Source organism: Lagopus muta, chromosome 4 (assembly GCF_023343835.1).
Source record: "Lagopus muta isolate bLagMut1 chromosome 4, bLagMut1 primary, whole genome shotgun sequence".
Taxonomy (NCBI): Eukaryota; Metazoa; Chordata; class Aves; order Galliformes; family Phasianidae; genus Lagopus; species Lagopus muta.
This window is the reverse complement of record NC_064436.1, coordinates 43,205,614-43,217,429: the sequence shown is the minus strand read 5'-3', so window position 1 is coordinate 43,217,429 and position 11,816 is coordinate 43,205,614. Positions and strand designations below refer to the sequence as shown.

The following is an 11,816-nucleotide window of genomic DNA, read 5'->3' as shown; positions in this document are numbered from 1 at the left end:
GTAACTGTTCATAGCATGGCTCCTGACTTAGCTTGTAAAAGTATAATACTCAGTGTATAGGCTCTAACTGAGGAAGTAGAAAAAGGCATGATGTTTTCAACTGGGATTTATTAAGGATTCAAACAAATTATCGAGGACTAGAATTTACCATTTAATGTTTTTAAACTAAGACTAGATGGCTAGAATTATGGCTGTGGTTCAGTTAAACATGACTAAATTCAGAGCAAGAGCTATGTACAGCAACAAGTCAAATCTGTTATTCAAGAGGTCTATAAGCTACATATCAACTGAGTGATTTTACAAGAATAAATATATTAAATAGAAGATTCTTAGAGTCTGCAAATAGAAGTAAAATAAGCACAGAAGGAAAAGACCTGGCTGCTCACACAAACTTCCTTTGGATTTGCTGCTCTTGGGGTGGTTTTCACAGAAGCGTAAAAACACATGCAAGGATAATTATTTTTTTCAGGTTTTTGACAAAAGTACATTTAAAGAATAAAATTATATTGCTCACTTTAACACTAAACCACATGCTTATTACCTCCCCTAAGCGAGGCAAAATTTGTTGTGTTTAATCCCTTTATTTTTGAAAAAGTTTTCGGTAAATAACTAAAAGTAATGCAGTAGACTTTGCTCCAAGTGTATTAGACCTTTCAGCCATGTATTTCCTGAGATATTTTAGCTGGTAGCAGTTCAACAGCTTATAAAATGAGAAAATATGGGATAGATAATGTTTACATATCACCCTTTTATCATTCAGTCTTAAAAGAAATTGCAAGCTCATGAGAAGCTTTTGTGGTACAATGAGTCACCAATTTTCCATGATAAAATCTAATATAGGTGTTAAATGCTATTTATAAAACTGACTCTTATCTAGGAAAGTTTTAAATCACAAACATCACAGAGAAATTTGAGAGGGTCAAAGACTGTACAACGATGACGTGGTAACATCGTGCTTGCCAAAAAACTACTTCCATTCCATCTGTTACAAATTAATTTGTTTGTATTCTTCTCAGGATTGTTTTGTTTAATGCTAAGGGTAAAATAGAAGACGTGTGATGGACTCCATTTAGGTTTGACTCAAATCACATTTGAAAACATACATTCAGCATTACATATCCAACAAGGGGCAAACGGTCTTTCACATTTTCTAAACAGTAACAGCAGCATAAAGAAAATGCTTTTAAGTGGCTGTTTAGTTTCTCAGCTTAGCCAACAGGCTTTTTCTGAACATGGTACCTTGTTATCCCCAGTAATGTGTAAGTGTAACCATTTTTTGTTTGTTTTTCATTTTTTCACTAAAACAGAGCTGAAATCAAAGATAAGCCAACTTCAGCTTTATGCACTTTTTCCTTTGTATGTTTATCTTTTTAAAGGTAGCCTCCTTTACAATAGTAAGTGTACAATTTTTTCCATTGACTAACTCTAAAATTGTCTCCCATGTTTATAATTAAATCTGGTTCAGTAGTTACTGTAATTGATAATGTGCCAGTTGCCAGAATACTGTTATATCTTCATGTTGTAATTTTATTCCACAAATGAAAATGCTACATAAGAGGTTTACACAAATTTCTATTTCTCATGGCTATCTGCATAGCTGGCTGCCATGTTAAGTGGCCTCCAATTCTCCAGAGACCATTGATGAAGGTGATTATAATGGCCTTCATTTGTGTGGAGTTACTTTAGATTGTTCAACAGTTCACTTGGGTTGTATTTACTGAAGATTAACTTACAAGTTCAATGAGTAAAAATAAAGAAAAACTACAGTTTGGCCTGCAATAAGTTATGGCCACTGAATTTCTAGAAGTTAAATATACTTATTAGGCATTTTATGCTAATTTGGAGCCACATGAAAAAACAGAATGTGATACTAACTTCAGCATTAATATTCTCAGTGATCCTAGTTACTAAAGCTATTCAACACTTCAAAATTCCAAAGGAATAATTAGAACAACATAAAGGCAATCTCAGTTAAAAGACTGCATCTCTCTTACGTGGACTACTCATTCACATGAAAGATGTTTATATCAAAGTATTAAAATAGCTACACAACCATACAAAGTTAAAGTGACATGCTCATGAGGTGTTCATGATGGGCATTTTTGATGCGATTACTATTTATAGGATAGCCTATGATGTTCTGCATATATACACATAACATCATCAAAATGACTCAGTTTCACTGTTCACTCTTCTAATTCTCCACATATTTGGCACTACCATGAGTTCTTAATTACTTTCTTTCCCACAGTTGCTCTACTGACAAATTTTTCCTCTAATTGTTGCCTTCCTCCAGTATTTTACTCTTCCGCTTCCTTCGTTCCAATGATGTGCAGTTCCATGAGTAATATCCCATGCCACTTCCGTGGTGCTCAGGCTTCAGGAAAGCTACCTGAATCTGTGGTCCACCACAGGCCTCAGTCTTTATAGCAGGCAGTGGCCATATATTGTTTCACTTTCCTATCTACCTAAGGTATGTAATGCATTTGTTTATACATTACAGTTAATTATTCCCCTCATGAAGTTTATGAATACTTTGCTTTTCAATACCAGATGAATGAGAGTGCTACATGCCAATACTTTACTTTTGGACAAAAACTTAACAGCTCTTGATTCTTTTAACATGCGGTCTTCAAAATGGCTTGCCACAGTTCCATTGAGAGCAATGGAATATTCAGAAATACTGAAGTTAATGTATAAATTTCTACACGTTTCATCCACTGCAAATTAATTGCACAGAGTGACCAGGACCTATGACTGCATTGTACAGTACGTAAATAACAGATCTAAGTTTTGCGTAACTACATGATGAATTTGAAATGTAAGGATAATGAATGTGATTCCCTGATGAGGCCAAAAATTGAAATGACAGCATGAACTATTTTTCTGATGTACTGTTCTAGTACACAACAATAAACCTCAGTCTTTAAAGAATTAACCTCATTTTGTGTAGTCTTTTAAGAAACAGGTATAAAATTTAGACATATATGGAAATCAGCAACAAACCTTCATTACCATGGACAGGATGGAAATTCAATGTAATTAAACATTTTATAACACTCCGAATATTGGGAAACCTTAACATTTCTCACTAAAAAAAAAAAAGAGCAGTTCCTCCCATAGATAGTAGCAACAGCAGTATTATTAGCATAGATAGAATATATAACAAGTTTAAAGTGTAACAAGCATCTAGATCTTTATACACCTCAAATATGAATTAAGCTCTGCTGTGTGGAAGAGTATATGATTGACAGGTGACTTGATGAAGATCTTAGTGTAAGAGCATAGAAGGATATTCTTGTCCTTTGATTCAATTCAGATGGAGCAATACACGTGGTAATTCCAAGCTATGCAATCATTCTATCTTCACATATCTTTTATGTTTTCATTTTTCCTTCAGTCTGGCAGGTGTTTAGATAGAGACTCCAGAAATCTAAATAGCCTGGACAGTATTGTAATGCACAATGACCATCCCAGATATTATGAATTGGAGGCTGTTCCTACTTACTTGTCTGAGGAATCTGCAAATATGCCTAACTCAAATTTATCATTTCAGAACAGCCATTTTAAGTGCTTTTGCTATCCAGGGAATGAACTGCAGATGTTATTACTGAACCAGAAGCAAACATAATAAGTAGATGAGACTGTCATAACTAAGAGTACAGTGTATCAAAAGTAATGCTGAAGTAAACACAAAGATGGACGTGCAGATTAAGCACTTCATTTGGAGATTGTTTGTGAAACTGGATCTGAAATTAAAAGTGGAACAGTGCATACAACCTTGCTAGTTTCTGTGCTACAGAGACCTTTAAGATGATCTTCAAAATGGGCTGTAATAGAGCCTGCTTTGAAAGCAGAAAATGAGCACATGTATTCTCCTAGGGCTGCTTAAGCAGGGCAACAGCAGTGCTCATGATGTGTTTTGGTTGTGAGAAATAAGCATGCTTAATAAAACCAAACTGATTACATCTTGTCTCCACCCCATCAATTATACAACTAGAAAACATCTTTCCAATCTAGTGTTATGCAAAAATAGGAAAAAATAACTTCAGTACAGTAGTCTGATATATGGTGTGTAGCCGTATTTCATGGCATACAGACATTTTTGGCCAGTTTCATTTTTGCAAAAAAAAAAAAAAAAAATCTTCGACAGAATAATCAGAGCAGACAACTATTTGAACCAAATGCTGTGGTAATTACTGCCTTTGCTTCAATGTAATTTAATACAATTCTCCCCAATTTTCATATCTCTTCACTCTCAGTTGAACTCTAACCTTCATTGTCACTAGTCTTCACACATATGTATTTTGTTTGCTTTCTTTCCCTTTAGTATAAAATAAAGTAAAATTAAGGTAAGGATAGCAGATATAGGAAAAATCACATCTCTGACACTCAAATTTAATTAGGATTGAAAGTTACCTCAAAACAAAATTTATTCAGTTTCTGTGAGGGTGCATTCATTAGCACGTCTGCTGATGGAAGGACTTATAACAGAAATCTTTGCAGGAGGAATTAGTGTCATTCTATAGGCTTATTAGCATAGAAATGGGACTTCCCAAGAAAGAAGTTTTTTTGTTTGTTTGTTTTTAATTAACAAAACGTTCTATAAGCCATATTGTATTGGTCCACAGTTCTGTCCAAATTCTGAGATGTTATTTTAGGACTGTAACAGAGAACAACTTAAAATAATGCTCCTTGTAGTGCAATCTAAGGTTCCTGAGTGCTTATTATACCTTTTTTAGTCCCTCACCTGCAACAAAAAAAATGGTGTTGAGGAGCTGGTAGTGTTTAATTTCTTTGGATTTATTTACTTATTTAAATAAGAAAAAACTCACAGCCAATTCCAGAAGAGAGATAAAAAAGTAAAAAGAAGAGAAAAATAATTCTAATGGCAGGTGGAAATCAATACAGTGATCCTGTAAGGGCTTAGAAGAGACACACTATCGATATATTATGTGTAATTGTAAGGAAGGGAAAACACACAGCTATAACATTTAGGTCACAGTAAATTCTAGTATCTATTTAATTTATTGTGTTTTTTTTGTTTTTCCTTATCTTGCAATTTTTTATCTGAGTGTATTTTAAGAATAACTGCAGAAAAAAATACAATGGTAGTCATTCTACTATGGCATTTTTTTTCTCTTAAATTCTGCTTCCCCCTGCTGGTCAGTGGGAGGTATGCCACCATGACAATGCAAAGCCAACAGCAGCCTTGTCAGTACTGTGCTGAGCATCCAGGCATGGTACCCCAGGCCAGGATAAAAGAACATTGGTGAAATATAATATAGTTGAATAACATCTATTCATTACATGTAGAGTTTCTCTGTTGCAGATTCTTTTTGAAGTGATTTCACTTACAGATGTACAGTCATGTAGCCAGTGGTAGAAATTGGAGCAAAATGCTGTGATTGACTCACCTTTCATGCACTACGTATGGTCCAGAACTGTTCCTTCAACTCTCAGGCAACTACTGGAGAGAAATATATTTATTTATTCATATTTATAGAAAAATATTTATTTCACAAAATTTGTTCCTTTACTAAGTTATAGCTAAGTTATAGACTAATGTGTCATTTACTATTTTCCCCCTTGGATCAAAACACATTCATGCAGATGATAATGCGTGGGGATTTAACTATACTTCCAGGCAGTAACAGTAAAATGCCTCTAGCCCAGAATGAACCCTGCGGCTTAGGCGATACTTTGTAAACTCATTATTCCTTTTCCTTTTTCCCCTATGTTCCCCCTTCCCCCAAAGAACACTGTTAAGAACCCAGACCTACAAACTACAAGAACTAAAGCAAGTAGCTGAGCAACTACAATAACAATGCAGGAACAGCAGAAAAAGAGGGATGGATTTTAAGGATTCCCACCTTTCCACCGCTGTATTTTTTCAGCTATGAATTCTTACGGGTGACCAAACAAATGCAGACAGAAATACACTCTGTAAGTCGATATTGCCTCAAAGAAAAAGGACCCTGGACGTTTTTCACGGCCTGTGGTTTTGATGTTATTCTTTTACTAGTCTGGTAAAGTCGCTTGCAGAGTACACCACCGTTTTCGTATTTTAGAAGCAAAAAGTGCCCAAGATACGTCAGCGGGCAACCCCCGGGCCGCCAGAGCTGGGTAAGAGCTAATTCAGTTACGGTCCTGAGAGCTGTTCTGACTAAAAAACTACAGCTCCCAGGAGGCATTGCGCCCGGATAGCGCAGGCGCGAGAGCGCCCCTGGAGCGTGCATTGCATGCTGGGATTTGGAGTTCCCGCAGCGGTGCGCTAGGGCGGTCCTCAGCCGATAGCGCTGCGGGCCTGAGACTCGTAGAAGCGCGGGAAGTGCCAGCCACGCCACTCAGCCGTCACGCGGTGCAGCGCAGATGGCGCTTGCGCAGCGCGGAGGGGCATGAGCGAGCCGCGTTACTAGGTAACCGTGTGTATCCGTCCGCGGGGGCCGCCTCCCGTTCCCCTGGCGGTGCGGCGAACAAGATGGCGGCGGTGGCCTTTGAGGTAGCGCTGTGAGTCCCTCGGCCTCCGCTCTTCTTTGCGGCTAGAAGGTGAAGTCTTCGACTCGGCAGCCCAGGAGTGGTGAACGGCGGTGGAGGAGAAACCGGGCCCGGGTGCCCTCCTCTTCGCCGCGGGGTGAGCTGATCCTCTCGGAGGCCTTCGGGCGGCCGCCCGGCGCGGGGTCGTGTGGGAAGGAGTCGGCTGGCGAGGAGGGGGACTTCGCGTCGCTGCTCAGGGCGGTGGCGAAGGCCGGGGGGAGATAGCGGGCCCGGAGACCCCGCGGGGCGGTAGGTCGGGCACGCCTGTCCGCTCTGGGGAGAGGCGCGTTGCCCTCTCTCCAGGGAGACGCCGGCGGGGCGTCGGCAACGGCCGCGGCTTTGCCCGAGGCTCGGAGGCTCGGAGCAGAGCCCGCCTTCCTCGCTGCCGCGGGCTCCGGCGCTGAGGGAGCGGGAGGCCTTCGGCGCGCCTCACGAAGGCCGTCGAGCAGCAGCGCTGCTCTGCGCTGCCTGTGACGGCGGGACCCACCGGGCCCTGAGCGCGCGCTGCTGCAGCGGGTAGTCCTTCCTTGGTCCGGGTGATTAGGTTTGGGGCTCTCCTTGCTTCCGTGTGGGCTGTGCTGTGCGGGAGAGAGCTTTCTCTGCCATCTGCGTGTCGGTATTACACGGTTGGCAGTACTGTGTAGGTGTGTTCGATGACTTAATGCTAAATTGCAGTGCTCAGAGTGGAGTGTGTATCTAAAAAGCTGAGTTTAAGATGTACTCGATATCATCTTCCATCTTTATGTGATGGCTTTTTATGACTTTGGGTTTTTTATTTAGCCTTTTCAAGCTTCTGAGCACAAAGGGGAGTATTGCTCACATCTCTTGCAACTGAGATGAATGCTGTAGTAGGAAAGAGTGCCAACAGCGAATGCACTGCAGAAAAAAAATCTTGCGTGTCTTCTGTATTTTCATTATATTAGCATGTCTTCTTATGATGCTTCTGGCAATTTGCACATTGCTGTAAATTGCAAAATGTGTGTGACTATAATTGTGTAGATGGTTTGATGTGTAAATGTTGTGACTTTAATCTCGTATGCTATTTTCTCATTGCTGTAGTAAACATACTTGAAAGGGTTTTCATCTCCCTGGTAAATATTGCGAGGTATGTACATGCAGAAATAGAGTGAGCTCTCTTATGGATTCCTCATTGTCCAAGGAGCTAAGACTGTTACTGCATTGCTGCTTTCAGAAATAGAACAATGGAAGGACTCCAGAGTGTTTATAGGAGGATTTCATCTGGAAATAACTGGTGTACTGGAAAGTAAGGCAATACACAAATTAGTAAAATATGTTGGGGATGAAAAACAACACTGCTTAGGTGAGAGCTTCATCTCCCAGAAGAAAGCCAGCTGAACCTCTTTGATTCGTTACTGCATTGAGAAAATATCAGCATAGCTCTGTGAATGTAAGTTTCCTTGTATATAACTTGTTTGGGAATATCCCAGACGATAGTAACAATGTTTAGAGACTTCTTGTCTGAGAAGAGCGCAGTGCAGTTAAAACATTTTTCTTACAGTCCACTTGCTGGAAGCAGTAAGGTTACTGTGATTTTTGAGCTGTATATAGTGGGATACATTGGCATGCACCTTACCTTTATATGCTGAGAAAACTACTCAGAGTGTTTCTTCTAGAATTAATCATAGAATGGCTTGGGTTGGAAGGGACCTCAAGGATCATCAAGTTCCAACCCCCTCCCGCAGGCAGGGGTGCCATCTGCTAGATCAGATTGCCTAGGGCCCCATCCAAACTGACCTTGAATACCTCCAGGGACAGGGCATCCACAGCCTCTCTGGGCAGTCTGCCTGTTCCAGCACCTCACCGCCCTCTCACTGAAAAACTTCTGCCTGACATAGAATCTAAATCTCCCCTCCTTAGTTTAAAACCATTTCCAGTTGTTCTGTCACTATACCTGTGTAGAAAGTTGATTTCCCTCCTGTTTATAATCTCCCTTTAAATATTGGAAGGCTATTATGAGGTCTCCCCACAGCCTTATCTTCTCCAGGCTGATACCTGGAGCAAAGATAGTTGAAGATAGTTTTTTGTGAAAATTTTAGATTAAATAAATATGAATATTTTTTGTATTAAATGAAGCTTAATATTTTCACTTCTTTTTTTTTTTTTTTTTTTTGAGTTTTTTTTTTTTTCCAGTGGAAAGTAGGAGAAAATTATTTTACTGCAGTTTTAGGAGAATTATATAACAGTATTATGTGGAAGTGGCTTACTGAATTTGAATGTAACCCCAGATGGTCTCTAATCTCGTCGTGATGAACTCATTATGCTTAGTGGTGGAGGTCATCACGGAGTGCCTGTTCAAATGTTGGGTCTTGCACATCTGTGCAGCTGAATGGTTTTTCTGTAATAAAAAAGTTCTTAGAAAGGCATAGCTGTTTTCTAAAATAAGCCTTATTGATAACTATGGGTTTATTTTGAATGGTTGTCTTGTACACCTTGTGTTGGTGGAAGAGTTTCCCTGTGAACTTCTCATAAGATGTTTGCATTTTTACATGAAAAATGTGAAAGAACATCATGTTTTTATTTTCTGAATTAATTTGGCAGTTCCCCTGAGTGAAAATTGCATAGGATGTGTGGTTTTATAGGTTTACCTTATGTTTTGCTCCTACTGATGGCATGGCTTCTATCTGCTCTCCTTGAGCCAACAGCCAGAGCATATGCAGCTGTTTGATTAGCCAGATGGGGGAGCCGTTTTGATTCAAAATTCATGGTTTTTTTTTCTCCTTTTCAGATTTTGTTTGTTGGCCAGTTTGTTGGCTAGTTCGTAGGTGGAACTCTCTAATTGTTTCATCACAGAAGTTAGCAAGTCCAAGCAAAAAAGGGTTCTGAATGAATGTGCAAGGACAGTAAGGAGCAGATCTGCGTTTCCAAAGTAGCAGACTTAATTATATGTGCACTGTGATTCTGATAGTGAGTGTAGAAGCTAATTATTACCTGTTAGCATGGCTGAGTTTGATCCACTGCCAGTTGCAGATGTTATGGTAGAATGGCTGTACCTTGTAGATCCCATTTCCTTCGTGATCCGGTGTTTGGTTGTGGTTGCATAAAAATACCGCTTTGTACAACTGAACCTACTTGAAGGACTGTACTGTGGGATTGTGGTGAAATGCTGTAAGAGTTAAACAAGATACGTGCCTTTAAGCTTCATTATTTCTTTTTTTCCTGGGTTTGATTATGCAGATACTAAGTAAGATGCAGTAAAATGCAAAGAAATAAAGTTTTTCTTCATTTTCCAGTTAAAGGCAAAGCTAGAATTATGTTCCAACTTCATAGTTAAGCTTACTTTGAGAAAGTAATTTTCTGCAAGACTGTTTTTCTTCTGTGTCTGTAACAGAACTTTCTGTTACACAGATGTTACAAAGAACCAGTTTGTAGCACAGTAGAGCTGTGTTAGCAGCAGTTAAAGTTCACAGTTCTTATTGCCTCCTGGTGGTGGGTACAGCTATTGAGCAGCCTAAGCTAATTTCTTCACTACAAAGGAATACTTTGTTTTTGGTCTTCCAGCTTAAACAACTTCACTATTTGCGTCAAAACTGGAAATAAATGTGAAAAATTCAAAACTAACAGATTCCTTTTGCTGCACAGAAATACACTGTTAAAGAGAAAATCAAAGTTGTAGGAAAACTATTTTGTTTTTGCTAGAAACTGGTGTGTAAGTAGTATGGCACACCCTGCTTAAATAACTTTTAGTAGGGAAAGTAGGAATGCTTTTATTGATGTCTGCTTCTTGTGTGTTTTATCAGCAAATATTGCCTTCAGTATTTTGCTGTTAGCATCTTAAAATTGAAAAAAAATGTCGAAGTTCAACAAAAGTGAGCAATTTTGGAGGCCTGGTATTAAATAGATGTCACTGGACCTAGAATTGCAGGCTTGATAAATCTCAAAGTAATCTTTGCAAGGACTTCTGCAGGGTACTTTTGAAGTGAGGGATATTAAGATCTTCAGAAAAAAACACATTTACTTCCTAAGAGCAGTGAGTTATAAAGGAAAGCTGGAGATTATGATGTCTGTGCAAAAGGAACAAAAAATATCTGCAGCAGCCTCCCAGCTACTTCTTTTATGTTTAATGACAATATCTGTACTACGTTTTTATTAGTAGGTTTAGGTTGTTAGAATATGTAATTGTCATATCAGAAATCTCTGTGCAAAAAAAACTCTGCATAAACTGACTTCAATGCAGCTTATTTCTTTCAGCTGTTTCTTTTAGATTCTTTTTTGGGTGCTTGTCATGGCAACAGGAGGCAGCCCTTTTGAAGAAGGCATGAATGATCAGGACTTGCCTAGCTGGAGTAATGAGAGCCTTGATGACCGGCTGAACAACACGGTATGATTCACCTTAGCTCTCAGTTGTTGATTTATGTGGTACATTGAAAGAAACAAGTAGATTCTGTTGTGGCAGGCAACAGTGCCAAACTGAACACTGTCCGTACAGCTTTTCAGTTAAGTATCTATGAAATCAAGAAAAGTAATTGAGATATATGTATGCAACTGTTAGGTATAATGCAGAGATTGTACACTCCATAAATGTATTTATGCGAGGTGTTCTGAATAAAATAAAGTAGCTAGACATACAAGCACGCTAGGTATTGTTAAAACTGAGAACTCTTATTCCTAAAAGTTCTAAACTGCCTAAGAGTATTTGCCGAAGAAGAATTTTGGCTTTATTTTACACAAATTATTATGAGCTTGTATGGATTAGAAATTGCCTGACAAGTTTCACATGAGTGGCAAAAAAAATTATTTTTTATTTATGATTTTTGATTTTAAAATAGAAGTAAACTCTGTTTCACTAAATTTAGAAGTTTAATTTTTGTTTATGTGGATAGTAAATGTGAGTTTTCTTCTTTTCCTTTCCTTTGTCTTAAGGACTGGGGAAGTCAACAGAAAAAAGCAAACAGATCATCAGAAAAAAACAAGAAAAAGCTTGGTGGAGAAGCTGAAACGAGGCTTACTAATGATATATCTCCAGAATCTTCACCTGGAATGGGACGACGAAAGACCAGAACTCCTCACACTTTTCCTCATGCTCGCTATGTGACCCAGATGTCTGTTCCAGAGCAGGCTGAATTAGAAAGACTTAAACAAAGAATAAACTTCAGTGATCTGGATCAGGTTTGTGTGAACACTAGCTTTCACTATACATATATGTGTATATGTGAGTACAGAAGTTGTTCATTCATCTCTTAATAATTTGTCAGACAAATAAAGTAGGCTTTCGTAGTGCATAGCTTAAATGCACTGTGGGAGCCAAATAGCAATTCTAG

At 38.9% G+C, this 11,816-nt stretch overlaps 1 protein-coding gene across 15 annotated transcripts in view; it reads left to right on the top strand.

Moving 5' to 3' along the window:
* Positions 1-6,257: 6,257 nt before the first annotated feature.
* PCM1 (pericentriolar material 1) overlaps positions 6,258-11,816 on the top strand; it is a 39,097-nt gene continuing 33,538 nt past the window's right edge. For 11 of the 15 annotated variants that reach the window (XM_048943071.1, XM_048943058.1, XM_048943070.1 and 8 more), the window contains exons 1-2: positions 10,760-10,876; positions 11,419-11,664. In XM_048943071.1, the coding sequence (XP_048799028.1) occupies positions 10,781-10,876; positions 11,419-11,664 (342 nt within the window). In that variant the 5' untranslated portion in view covers positions 10,760-10,780. Of the gene's footprint in view, positions 6,635-7,596; positions 7,643-7,729; positions 7,946-10,746; positions 10,877-11,418; positions 11,665-11,816 lie in introns of those variants that run through there. The other 4 variants (XM_048943060.1, XM_048943061.1, XM_048943062.1 and 1 more) reach the window with 4 other exon arrangements.